General features: G+C 46.7%; 1 protein-coding gene across 1 annotated transcript; it reads right to left on the bottom strand.

Annotated features, from left to right (window-relative positions):
- Window positions 1-3196: 3196 nt before the first annotated feature.
- Window positions 3197-11062, bottom strand: LOC109781633 (RING-H2 finger protein ATL2-like). The gene is made up of 2 exons (XM_073501686.1): window positions 11042-11062; window positions 3197-3790 (listed from the first exon to the last, which is right to left on the bottom strand). The coding sequence occupies exons 1-2, from the start codon at window positions 11060-11062 to the stop codon at window positions 3197-3199; spliced, it is 615 nt and encodes a 204-aa protein (XP_073357787.1).
- Window positions 11063-14597: the final 3535 nt, after the last annotated feature.

Genomic DNA, 14597 nt, shown 5'->3' on the forward strand with positions numbered 1-14597 from the left:
AAAGCGCTAGAAGAATGAGAAGCAGTTCACAACAAGCGACCTGCCGAAGCTACCCCGCCATCTCAGCGGAGAAGTAGCGTGGCTTCCACCGAGCTGCTTCAGGAGCCTGTCTTCACGGCTCCTGCTAGCTACCTCGTGGATGCTATCACGGAGTCTCAACATTGCCACCTTATGACGCAATGGCAGCAATTCAAAGTCAAGGCGGCTGTCGGCTCTGTTGCACCTCCTGAACCCGGCGCAACTTTTCACTGTCGGCCGATTCCAGAAGGATATGCTAGGGTGATGGTGGATGAAATAACGGAGGGATTTGAGGAGCTCGAGCTTGACCACCCTACCGATGAAGGGGAGACTCGGCTGGGTTCTGCTCTGAAGACTCCATGCCTATGGCGGAAGGAGTTCATCAACCTTCCTAACTGGACGCCTCCGCCTCCTCGTCCTCCTCCGATGAGTCAGGGCACTCCGCCTCCTCCTCCTCCTCCGGCGAGTGATCAGGGCACTCCGCCTCCTTCTCCGGCTTCTCAGGCGCGTGGCGGCACTCTGTCTCCTTCTCCGCCTGCACCGGCGCGTCCGAGCAGCCCGCCTCCTCCTCTGCCTCGTCAGCAAGGGCGGAAGAGGGTCGCCGCCGCTCCGGTTGCTCCGGCGCGTCGTATTACCCCGCCTCCTTCTCCGCCTCGTAAGCAACGAAAGAAGACAGCCGCAGCCGCTCGGCCTGCTCCGGCGTCTAGCAATACAGCCAAAGGCGGGAGGCAATACAGATTCGGTCCATCTCTCAAGCCTTTAGAGAAGTTACCATACGAGAGGACCGACGAGGAAAATGCGAAGATCTCTAAAGCCGAAGTGAAGGACTTTTTTGCAAAGAAACCTCCACCTCCGGAGGAGAAGATAGATCCGGTGAAAGCGAAGCTCAGTTTGGATGCCGTGAAGTGACCACCACCGTTTCCACCGCAAACCAACTATGACCACATTATTGAAAGGACATATAAGGAAGCGTCCTGGTCGGGAAGTACTTGTACTGATTGAAGGTTAGCAGAATGAAGAAGTGGGAAAACAATTCCCCAGCTCGGCGAACAAGCAAACCAATCGTTCCCCTCGCTCAAGGTGTCTAGCAGTATCGTCGCTAATCATCCGGGGATCTTGCCCGGTACGAATCCTGAAGATTACATGCATGACGACGATGCACATTTTGATATAATGGAGGTGGACGAATTCAGATACCAGTACGGGAAGCCTCTTGTCAAACCTGGTCATCCTCCTCTAACAACGATGATGCGAAGATTCCATGATTGGTACATGAAAACCTGCAGAGAGTCTGGGGGGAAGGATACTTTGACGCTGAGAGTTAAAGAGGAGCATGACCTCGTTGGAATTGATCTGTTGTCTGTTCCATTTGAGGAGTTCTTCCAGTTTTTCAATCAAAAGGCCCTCGATAAATTAACGGTCACTTGCTACTGTCTGTAAGTACTACTTCATTCATTAAGTCTCTATATATAGCTCAGCTCTTTCATTGCATGTATATATAATTATCCTCACTATATTATGCAGATTGAAGATCGCTGAATGCAAGAAAAGACAAATCGGTGATATTGGGTTCATTAACACAAATCTCATAGATGAATTTACGGTTAAATTTCATGCCAAAGAAACTGAGGCCAAATTGCTATGATCATTGGTAATAAATCAAAACAAAGATATAATACTCTTTCCTTACAACTTCAAGTGAGTGTTACTGTCTTGTGCATATTTGGTTCCCCTTATTAGTTAAGGTTATAGTAATGTAATTGATAAGTTATGGATGCGTGCGCAACTTCCACTATATTCTCCTAGAGATTAAGCTTGAGCAGGGACTAGTAACCGTCTTAGACTCAAGACGAAAAGATCCCCAGGAGTATGCGGACTTGACTGAAATGCTCGAGAAGTAAGTTAAATCGATCATTATAGCACCATATCGGCAACTTTGTTCATTTCCTGATATCAAGTAATTGTTTTCTTTGTCTGGCAGGGTTTGGAAAAAATTCACCGCACAAGCTCCGGGACTGCCGGGGAAGTTGCGATTTACACACTCGAAAGTAAGTACTACTAGCTAGTTACGCGCATCTCCTAGTGATTCAAGCGCTAGTTTCATCAATACCATTTAGCATGCTTGCTTATCAGTTTGATTGACCTCTATTTCTCGTAAAGTGGTTGTGGCAGGAACCCGGGAATAATTACTGTGGATACTACATTTGCGAGTCCATCCGCCACGCGACCTGTGAGCGGGGCTACTCTAAAAAACAATATGAACTGCGTAAGCAATAATATTCACAATTTTATTTTATTACCATCATTTGTGTTGAGTTTCAATCATTCATATATATGTATTGACCCCCTTCTTCAGATTAGATGTTTCAGATGCGGGATGAACTCCTAGCACAAGATTGCATGCGAGCAATTCAAGAGGAATTGGCGGGATTCTTTCTTGACCACGTGATCAATAAAGACGGAGAATACCATGTGGAACATGAGTTCATATATAATTAGGGGATTATATTGTAAGAGATCTTATATTGTATATATGTAGCCAGTAGCGTCGGATAGATATACGAAAACTTGTTGTTCGACCAATCTCTCGGAGAAGGAGAGGTCGATCACTTCTCTCTGTGTATATTCATGACGATCTTCTGTACTTAATGGTTTCCTTCATTTGCTTAGTAGCTAGTGTGTCGAGTCCTCTCTATACATATAGCACGTAGCATCGACAAAGCACGGAGATAAGAGAGGACACTTCTCTATATTAATTAGCTAGCTAACACAATATATGAAACCCCTACATTAACCCTACAAAACCCCCAAACCCCCACCCCCTTTCAAAAAAGAACCCAACCCCTGTACTGTTGACGCGTGGATGCCTTTTTGTCCCGGTTGGTGCTACCAACCGGGACAAATGGCCCCCCTGCCTGGGCAAGCCGCAGCGGCCACGTGGAGCCCCATCTGTCCCGGTTGGTATAAGAACCGGGACCAAAGGTACTGGGCATTAGTACCGACCCTTTAGTCCCGGTTCCCTAACCGGGACAAATGGGCCTTATAAACCGGGACAATTGGGCCTTTTTCTACTAGTGACGCAGTGGCCAGCCAAACGGAGTATGATCAACAGAAGGATATTCACGGTGTGATGGAATAAACACCCCGACCACAAAACTGCTTGGCTTGAGCATGCATGTCAGAAGCAAGCAGATCGGACGGAAGCCAATGCCCGGCTCGACTTGTCAAGATCCGTGCCGATCGACAGCCTCCTCGTTTCCGGCGCACCGCCCTTGACCGCGGCTTCCCTCGTCGCCACGTCTACGCGCACCTCAGCCTCGGCGTCGTTGTCTGGTGCCTCGACGTCCGCGCGGCACAACAGGCACGTGGAGTTCCCGCGGAACCACACGTCGATGCACCCCACATGGAACCGGTGGCCAGACCGCGGCAGTGTGCGTGCATCCTCGCCGCGCTCGAGCCCCGCGAGGCAGACCGCGCAGTCCCCGGCGCCATCGCCCGCGGCGGCCACGGTGAGCGCGCGGAGCACCGCGGGGTCCAGCCCCCGCGGCGAAGGCGCCACCGCCACGCCGCCGTGGACGGCGCCACTGGAGATAGACGGCAGGCTGTGGCGGAGATGGATGCGGTCGCGTGAGCGCCGGCGCCGGGCGCTGTTGTACGCGTGCAGCGCGATGAAGGCCAGGAGGACGCCCGGGAGCGCCCCGGCCGCGGCGACCAGGAGCTTGCCGGAGAGCGCGTAGGGATGACCCACAAGTATAGGGGATCTATCGTAGTCCTTTCGATAAGTAAGAGTGTCGAACCCAATGAGGAGCAGAAGGAAATGACAAGCGGTTTTCAGTAAGGTATTCTCTACAAGCATTGAAATTATCGGTAACAGATAGTTTTTTGATAAGGTAATTTGTGACGAGTAACAAGTAACAAAAGTAAACAAGGTGCAGCAAGGTGGCCCAATCCTTTTTGTAGCAAAGGACAAGCCTGGACAAACTCTTATATAAAGGAATATGCTCCCGAGGACACATGGGAATTATCGTCAAGCTAGTTTTCATCACGCTCATATGATTCACGTTCGTTACTTTGATAATTTGATATGTGGGTGGACCGGTGCTTGGGTGCTGCCCTTCCTTGGACAAGCATCCCACTTATGATTAACCCCTCTTGCAAGCGTCCGCAACTACAAAAGAAGTATTAAGGTAAACCTAACCATAGCATGAAACATATGGATCCAAATCAGCCCCTTACGAAGCAACGCATAAACTAGGGTTTAAGCTTCTGTCACTCTAGCAACCCATCATCTACTTATTACTTCCCAATGCCTCCCTCTAAGCCCAAACAATGGTGAAGTGTCATGTAATCGACATTCACATAACACCACTAGAGGAAAGACAACATACATCTCATCAAAATATCGAACGAATACCAAATTCACATGACTACTTATAGCAAGACTTCTCCCATGTCCTTAGGAACAAACATAACTACTCACAAATCATATTCATGTTCATAATCAGAGGGGTATTAATATGCATAAAGGATCTGAACATATGATCTTCCACCGAATAAACCAACTAGCATCAACTACAAGGAGTAATCAACACTACTAGCAACCCACAGGTACCAATCTGAGGTTTTGAGACAAAGATTGGATACAAGAGATGAACTAGGGTTTGAGAGGAGATGGTGCTGGTGAAGATGTTGGTGGAGATTGACCCCCTCCTGATGAGAGGATCGATGATGATGACGATGGTGATGATTTCCCCCTCCCGGAGGGATGTTTCCTTGGCAGAACAGCTACGCCGGAGCCCTAGATTGGTTTCGCCAGGTTCCGCCTCGAGACGGCGATGCTTCATCCCGAAAGCTTCCTTTTGATTTTTTCCAGGGCGAAAGACTTCATATAGCCAAAGATGGGCACCGGAGGCCTGCCAGGTGGCCCACGAGACAGGGGGGCGCGCCCAGGGGGTAGGGCGTGCCCCCACCCTCGTGGCCAGGGTGTGGGCCCCCTCTGATTGATCCTTTCGCCAGTATTTTTTATTAATTCCAAAACCGACTTCCGTGGAGTTTCAGGACTTTTGGAGTTGTGCAGAATAGGTCTCTAATATTTGCTCCTTTTCCAGCCCAGAATTCCAGCTGCCGGCATTCTCCCTCTTCGTGTAAACCTTGTAAAATAAGAGAGAATAGGCATAAGTATTGTGACATAATGTGTAATAACAGCCCATAATGCAGTAAAGATCGATATAAAAGCATGATTCAAAATGGACGTATCAACTCCCCCAAGCTTAGACCTCGCTTGTGAAGGAAATATGCCCTAGAGGCAATAATAAAGTTATTATTTATTTCCTTATTTCATGATAAATGTTTATTATTCATGCTAGAATTGTATTAACCGGAAACTTGATACATGTGTGAATACATAGACAAACATAGTGTCACTAGTATGCCTCTACTTGACTAGCTCGTTAATCAAAGATGGTTGAGTTTCCTAGCCATAGACATGAGTTGTCATTTGATTAACGGGATCACATCATTAGGAGAATGATGTGATTGACTTGACCCATTCCGTTAGCTTAGCACTTGATCATTTAGTATGTTGCTATTGCTTTCTTCATGACTTATACATGTTCCTATGACTATGAGATTATGCAACTCCCGTTTACCGGAGGAACACTTTGTGTGCTACCAAACGTCACAACGTAACTGGGTGATTATAAAGGTGCTCTACAGGTGTCTCCGAAGGTACTTGTTGGGTAGGCGTACTTCGAGATTAGGATTTGTCACTCCGATTGTCGGAGAGGTATCTCTGGGCCCTCTCGGTAATGCACATCACTTAAGCCTTGCAAGCATTGCAACTAATGAGTTAGTTGTGGGATGATGTATTACGGAACGAGTAAAGAGACTTGCCGGAAACGAGATTGAACTAGGTATTGAGATACCGACGATCGAATCTCGGGCAAGTAACATACCGATGACAAAGGGAACAACGTATGTTGTTATGCGGTTTGACCGATAAAGATCTTCGTAGAATATGTGGGAGCCAATATGAGCATCTAGGTTCCGCTATTGGTTATTGACCGGAGACGTGTCTCGGTCATGTCTACATTGTTCTCGAACCAGTAGGTTCCGCACGCTTAAAGTTCGATGACGGTTATATTATGAGTTTATGTGTTTTGATGTACTGAAGGTAGTTCGGAGTCCCGGATGAGATCGGGGACATGACGAGGAGTCTCGAAATGGTCGAGACGTAAAGATCGATATATTGGACGACTATATTCAGACATCGAAAAGGTTCCGAGTGATTCGGGTATTTTTCGGAGTACCGGAGAGTTACCGGAATTCGCCGGGGAGTATATGGGCCTTATTGGGCTTTAGGGGAAAGAGAGAGGAGAGGCTGGGCGCCCCCCAAGGCCTAGTCTGAATTGGACTAGGGGGAGGGGCTACGCCCCCTCCTTCCTTCTCTTCTCTCTCCCCTTTCCTTGACTCCTACTCCTACTACTTGGAAGGGGGGAATCCAACTCCCGGTGGGAGTAGGACTCGTCCTAGGGCGCGCCATAGAGAGGGTCGGCCCTCCCCCTCCTCCACTCCTTTATATACGGGGAGGGGGGCACCCCTTGGAGACACAACAATTGATCATTGATCTCTTAGCCGTGTGCGGTGCCCCCCTCCACCATAGTCCACCTCGATAATATCGTAGCGGTGCTTAGGCGAAGCCCTACGTCGGTAGAACATCATCATCGTCACCACGCCGTCATGCTGACGAAACTCTCCCTCAACACTCGGCTGGATCGGAGTTCGAGGGACGTCATCGGGCTGAACGTGTGCTGAACTCGGAGGTGCCGTGCGTTCGGTACTTGATCGGTCGGACCGTGAAGACGTACGACTACATCAACCGCGTTGTGCTAACGCTTCTGCTTTCGGTATACGAGGGTACGTGGACACACTCTCCCCTCTCGTTGCTATACATCACCATGATCTTGCATGTGCGTAGGATTTTTTTTAAATTACTACGTTCCCCAACAATGGCATCCGAGCCTGGTTTTATGCGTAGATGTCATATGCACGAGTAGAACACAAGTGAGTTGTGGGCGATATAAGTCATACTGCTTACCAGCATGTCATACTTTGGTTCGGCGGTATTGTTGGATGAAGCGGCCCGGACCGACACTATGTGTACGCTTACGCGAGACTGGTTTTACCGCCGTGCTATGCACACAGGTGACTAGCGGGTGTCAGTTTCTCCAACTTTACTTGAACCAAGTGTGGCTACGCCCGGTCCTTGCGAAGGTTAAAACAGAACCAACTTGACAAACTATCGTTGTGGTTTTGATGCGTAGGTAAGAACGGTTCTTGCTCAGCCCGTAGCAGCCACGTAAAACTTGCAACAACAAAGTAGAGGACGTCTAACTTGTTTTTGCAGGGCATGTTGTGATGTGATATGGTCAAGGCATGATGCTATATTTTATTGTATGAGATGATCATGTTTTGTAATCGAGTTATCGGCAACTGGCAGGAGCCATATGGTTGTCGCTTTATTGTATGCAATGCAAACGCCCTGTAATGCTTTACTTTATCACTAAGCGGTAGCGATAGTCGTAGAAGCATAAGTTGGCGAGACGACAGCGATGCTACGATGGAGATCAAGGTGTCGCGCCGGTGACGATGGTGATCATGACGGTGCTTCGAAGATGGAGATCACAAGCACAAGATGATGATGGCCATATCATATCACTTATATTGATTGCATGTGATGTTTATCTTTTATGCATCTTATCTTGCTTTGATTGACGGTAGCATTATAAGATGATCTCTCACTAAATTATCAAGGTATAAGTGTTCTCCCTGAGTATGCACTGTTGCGAAAGTTCTTCGTGCTGAGACACCTCATGATGATCGGGTGTGATAGGCTCTACGTTCAAATACAACGGGTGCAAAACAGTTGCACACGCGGAATACTCAGGTTAAACTTGACGAGCCTAGCATATAACAGATATGGCCTCGGAACACTAAGACCAAAAGGTCGAGCGTGAATCATATAGTAGATATGATCAACATAGTGATGTTCACCATTGAAACTACTCCATCTCACGTGATGATCGGACATGGTTTAGTTGATTTGGATCACGTGATCACTTAGAGGATTAGAGGGATGTCTATCTAAGTGGGAGTTCTTAAGTAATATGATTAATTGAACTTTAATTTATCATGAACTTAGTCCTGGTAGTATTAGCATATCTATGTTGTAGATCAATAGCTCGTGTTTAGCTCCCCTGTTTTATTTTGATATGTTCCTAGAGAAAACTAAGTTGAAAGATGTTAGTAGAAATGATGCCGATTGGATCCATGATCTAAGGATTATCCTCATTGCTGCACAGAAGAATTATGTCCTTGATGCACCGCTAGGTGACAGACCTATTGCAGGAGCAGATGCAGACGTTATGAACGTTTGACAAAAGCTCGGTATGATGACTACTTGATAGTTTAGTGCACCATGCTTTACGACTTAGAACGGGGACTTCAAAAATGTTTTGAAACGCCACGGAACATATAAGATGTTCCAAGAGTTGAAATTGGTATTTCATACTCATGCCCGTGTCGAGAGGTATTTGACCTCTGACAATATTTTGCCTACAAGATGGAGGAGAATTGCTCAGCTAGTGAGCATGTGCTCAGAATGTCTGAGTACTACAATCACTTGAATCAAGTGGGAGTTAATCTTCCAGATAAGATAGTGATTGACAGAGTTCTCTAGTCACTATCACCAAGTTACTAGAACTTCGTGATGAACTATAATATGCAAGGGATAACGGAAACGATTCCCAAGCTCTTCGTGATGCTGAAATCGACGAAGGTAGAAATCAAGAAAAACATCAAGTGTTGACGATTGACAAGAGCACTAGTTTCAAGAAAAGGGCAAAGGGAAGAAGGGGAACTTCAAGAAGAACGGCAAGCGAGTTGCTGCTCAAGTGAAGAAGCCCAAGTCTGGACCTAAGCCTGAGATTGAGTGCTTCTACTGCAAAGGAACTGGTCACTGGAAGCGGAACTGCCCCAAGTATTTGGCGGATAAGAAGGATGGCAAAGTGAACAAAGGTATATTTGATATACATGTTATTGATGTGTACTTTACTAGTGTTTATAGCAACCCCTAAGTATTTGATACTAGTTCAGTTGCTATGATGAGTAACTCGAAACGGGAGTTGCAGAATAAATAGAGACTAGTTAAGGGTGAAGTGACGTTGTGTGTTGGAAGTGGTTCCAAGATTGATATGATCACCATCGCAGGCTCCCTATACTTTCGGGATTAGTGTTGAACCTAAATAAGTGTTATTTGGTGTTTGCGTTGAGCATGAATATGATTTGATCATGTTTATTGCAATACGGTTATTCATTTAAGTTAGAGAACAATTGTTGTTCTGTTTACATGAATAAAACCTTCTATGGTCATACACACCAACGAAAATGGTTTGTTGGATCTCGATCGTAGTGATACACATATTCATAATATTGAAGCCAAAAAGATGCAAAGTTAATAATGATAGTGCAACTTATTTGTGGCGCTGCCGTTTAGGTCATATTGGTGTAAAACGCATGAAGAAACTCCATGCTGATGGGATTTTGGAATCACTTGATTATGAATCACTTGATGCTTGTGAACCATGCCTCTTGGGCAAGATGACTAAAACGCCGTTCTCCGGAACAATGAAGCAAGCAACAGATTTGTTGGAAATCATACATACTGATGTATGTGGTCCGATGAGTGTTGAGGCTCGCGGTGGGTATCGTTATTTTCTGACCTTCACAGATGATTTGAGCAGATATGGGTATATCTACTTGATGAAACATAAGTCTGAAACATTTGAAAAGTTCAAAGAATTTCAGAGTGAAGTGGAAAATCATCGTGACAAGAAAATAAGGTTTCTACGATCTGATCGCGGAGACGAATATTTGAGTTACGATTTTGGTCTTCAATTAAAACAATGTGAAATAGTTTCACAAATTCGTGCCACCTGGAACACCACATCATAATGGTGTGTCCGAACATCATAACCGTACTTTATTGGATATAGTGCAATCTATGATGTCTCTTACCGATTTACCACTATCGTTTTGGGGTGATGCATTAGAGACAGCTACATTCACGTTAAATAGGGCACCATCTAAATCCGTTGAGACGACACCATGTGAACTGTGGTTTGGCAAGAAACCAAAGTTGTCGTTTCTTAAAGTTTGGGATTGCAATGCTTATAAGAAAAAGTTTCATCCTGATAAGCTCGAACCCAAGTCGGAAAAATGTGTCTTCATAGGATACCCAAAGGAGACAGTTGGGTACACCTTCTATCACAGATCCGAAGGCAAGATATTCGTTGCTAAATTTGGATCCTTTCTAGAGAAGGAGTTTCTCTCAAAAGAAGTGAGTGGGAGGAAAGTAGAACTTGATGAGGTAACTGTACCTGCTCCCTTATTGGAAAGTAGTTCATCACAGAAACCGGTTCCTGTGACTCCTACACCAATTAGTGAGGAGGCTAATGATGATGATCATGTAACTTAATATCAAGTTACTACCGAACCTCGTAGGTCAACCAGAGTGAGATCCACACCAGAGTGGTACGGTAATTGTTAAGGCATATCTCTCTAGATGTAGTTTTGGTGATTGATGACAACATGTTTGCGGACTAATCGTGTGCTTTGAGCATTCAGAGATTCATCCTTTGGCACGAGACGATTTCTTTCCCCTCGGAGTGTCATTCAAGACAATGTAGCTCTTTTGCTTCTTTTTGGTGGACTACTTTCGTAGGAGTCACCGTACTATCAAGAGGGGGTCCGTTTTGGTAAGGCTAGGGTGGAATCAACACGTACACATCCTCTTTACACCCTCTGAGCCTTTCCGCTTCATTGGAGATCTCTTTCCCTTTCTTTGGGCTATGTCTGGTCCCAGCGGTAGTACCGCTTAGGGGTCACAGGCGGCAGTACCGCTCCACAGCGGTAGTACCGCCGGTGGGTCCTCAGCAGTAGTACCGCTGCGGTACCAGGCCCCTACCGCGTCGACTCGAGGGGTCATTTCTCGTGTCGGACTGTGCGGTACTTTGCAGCGGCAGTAGAGCGGCAGTGCCGCTCATGAGCGGTAGTACCGCCCTACCACTGCGGCAGTACCGCTCGGGTCCGTCTCTCTCCTGCCCTCCTATCTTCACGGTAGTACCGCCAGGGGGAGCGGTAGTACCGCTGTTCTCAGCGGTAGTGCCGCTGCCTCCTGCGGTAGTAACGCCCTCTGCGGGACTGTTTTGGGGGGTAACGGTTGGATTGTTCCCCCCACTATATAAGGAGGTCTTCTTCCCCAAAGTTGACCTACCTCTTCCCCCAAAAGCTCCATTGTTGCTCCAAGATCCATTTTCGCCCGATCTCTCTCCCTAGCCAATCAAACTTGTTGATTTGCTCGGGATTGGTTGAGAAGGCCCCGATCTACACTTCCACCAAGAGAAATTTGATCCCCCCCCACTTATCCCTAGCGGATCTTGTTACTCTTGGGTGTTTGAGCACCCTAGACGGTTGAGGTCACCGCGGAGCCATAGTCCATTGTGGTCAAGCTTTGTGGTGTCGTTGGGAGCCTCCAATTAAGTTGTGGAGATTGCCCCAACCTTGTTTGTAAAGGTCCGGTCACCGCCTTCAAGGGCACCAATAGTGGAATCACAGCATCTCGCATTGTGTGAGGGCGTGAGGAGAATACGGTGGCCCTAGTGGCTTCTTGGGGAGCACTGTGCCTCCACACCGCTCCAACGGAGACGTACTTCCCTCAAAAGGAAGGAACTCCGGTAACACATCCTCGTCTTCACCGACTCCACTCTTGGTTATCTCGTCCCTTTACTTTCGCAAGCTTACTTGTGTTAAATCCCTTGCTTGCTTGTGTGCTTGTTGTCATTGCATCATATAGGTTGCTCACTTAGTTGCATATCTAGACAACCTACTTTGATGCAAAGTTTAAATTGGTAAAGAAAAGCTAAAAATTGTTAGTTGCCTATTCACCCCCCTCTAGTCAACTATATCGATCCTTTCAATTGGTATCAGAGCCTCATCTCTTTATTAAGGACTTTACCGTCCGAAGAGTATGGTTGACGTCGTAGACAGTGTGGAGGAGCACTCCGGTGTGAATCCGGTCTCGTCTACGGGGGATGGGGGAACCGCGGTCTCTCATGAGGAATTCAATGTGGCGTTGGACACATTGAAAACCTCCATGACTACCGAGGTCGAAAGCATGTTTAATAAATTCTTAGAAGGGCTTAAACTTTGCACCGCACCGTTGAAAGTGGGTGATCCCGCCAACAAGATGACGGATGCTACCTCCGACAAGGGGGAAGCTACTAGCGAGAAAGCTCCTTTTTCTAGTGGTAAAAATGGCACCGGCATCTTTGCCCATGTGGAACCTCCACTTGTCTATGGTGGACCGCTCCCTTCCACTCATTTGAATCATGCCGACCCGACCCCTAAGATTGAGAAGAATGTAGATTTTGATTCTTGGGTCTATCGTTTTAAGCGTCATTTAAATCATGTGAACACTAACCTTTGGAGAATCATTGAAGAAGGTTTCTATCCGCATGACCGAAGTAACTTCACTCCAAGAGAAGTCGTGGATCATCAATTCAATGAGAATGCTCTCTTCATCATCCAAGAAGCAATCCCATCCGAAGATCTTCCTCATCTCCGGCCCTACACCGTGGCCAAAGATGCTTGGCTCCAAGTTGTTTCCCTCTATCGGGGAAGCGTAAGCATTCAACGCTCCAACTATGAAGTGGTGCAAGATGAAGCCGATGAGTTTGCAATGAAAGAAGATGAAGAACCTCATGAGTTGTTTCGGAGAGTAACCAAACTCGCGGTCTCTCTCCGAGATCATGGAAGTAAGGACACTGATGACAATTGGATCAAGCGCAAATTCCTCAAGGCAATGATGCCCTACCACAAAGCCATGTTCTCCATCATTCGTCAAAGGCCGGACTTCCACACCTTATCCTCAAGTGAAGTGTTGGATGAGTTCGTTGCTATGAGCATTTTGGACAAGACCGCCGACAATGCGGTTCTTCGCTCTCAAAGAGTAAAGAAGCCCAACCTTGCTCTGAAGGCCAAGGTTAGTATGGAGGAAGAGGATGAAGAGGAAGAATATGAGAGCAACCTCGAAGATACGAAGTATGCCTATCATGAACACATGGCTCTTGCTTCAAGGCGATTTTGGAGCAAGAAGAACACCAGGCCAAACTTCAACAAGAACAATTCAAGTGGCGCAAAGGGCAAGCAACGAGTGATGACTTGCTTCAATTGTGGCAATGTGAGCCATTTTGTTGCAGAGTGCCCTTACGAGAAGAGGGAAGACAATGGTGGCAAGCTCATCCGAAAGGACAAGGCCAAGTCGTATCCCAACAAGAGCAACTTCACCAAGAAGACTATTCCCAAGGCATTGGTGGTACAAGAAGAGTACAATGAGGATGATGACGATGATGAAGATGGTGAGTCGGTTGCCATGGCCTCCGTTGCCATTGCGATGACTCCACGGATGTCTCTCTTCGACTCACCCAATGAGAACATCACCGCCAAGTGCCTCATGGCTAAAGCCACCAACAAGGTAACCCCCAACATCAAAACTACCATCATTAATCATCCTTCTTCGACGGATAGCATTGATGAACATGAGGGGACAAATGTGGAGGAAAATGAGTTTGAGACCTTTATGGGTAAACTCAAGGGTAAATCCAAGAAGCACTTCGTTGCTCTCTTGGAACAACTTGGTGAAGCCAATGACATGATCGAGGCTCACGAAGATACCATCTCTAAGATGGAGGGGCATAGTCGTGACTATGCCGATGAGATTTCGGATCTTTCCAATGCTCTTGACGAAGAGCGTGGTCTTCGTTTGGCTCTTGAGGAGTCATACAACGATGATCATGCTAAGTTAAAGAAAGATCTTGATCATGCTCTTGTTGTGTCTCGTGTGCTAAACTCCGAGAAGGCAAAGCTTGGGGTTGATCTTGCTAGACTCAAAGAGGAGTTTGACATTCTCGACAAGGCTCACAAAGTCTTGAAGGGTGTTCATGCTAGCCTCAAGGTGTCTCATGATCAACTCCAAGTGAAGCTAACTAAGGAGAAAGCCACCTTTCCTCATATGGTGTTAATTGATAATGCAAATGCTACTAACCCTTGTTGTGAGCATGTGCATCTTGTTGAGGAGAATGCTAAGTTGAAGGAGCAACTTGAGAAAGGCCTTGTGTCATGCATACAAGGTGAGAAGAACCTCAACGACCTTTTGAGCAATCAAAAGGAAGTTGTGTCCAAGGAGGGGATTGGGTTCGCACCCAAGTCCAAGAACAAGAAGAAGAATGACAAGACCAAACGACCTCCTCCTCTCAAGCAAACTTTTGTGAAGGAGGGAGAGGGTGCTTCCGAGGAGAAGAAGAACAATGTGAAGGGTGGCAGTGTCAAGAAGGGCAATGCCACCCCTTCCAACAAAGCCGGCGACTTTAATCCTTCTTATGTGCTATGTCATGCTAGTGATCGGCATGTTTATGCCAAATTTGTTGGTTCTCCTCATGAGTATATTGAATGGTCTATTTGGG

The sequence above is a fragment of the Aegilops tauschii genome, chromosome 6, assembly GCF_002575655.3.
Source record: "Aegilops tauschii subsp. strangulata cultivar AL8/78 chromosome 6, Aet v6.0, whole genome shotgun sequence".
NCBI lineage: Eukaryota > Viridiplantae > Streptophyta > Magnoliopsida > Poales > Poaceae > Aegilops > Aegilops tauschii.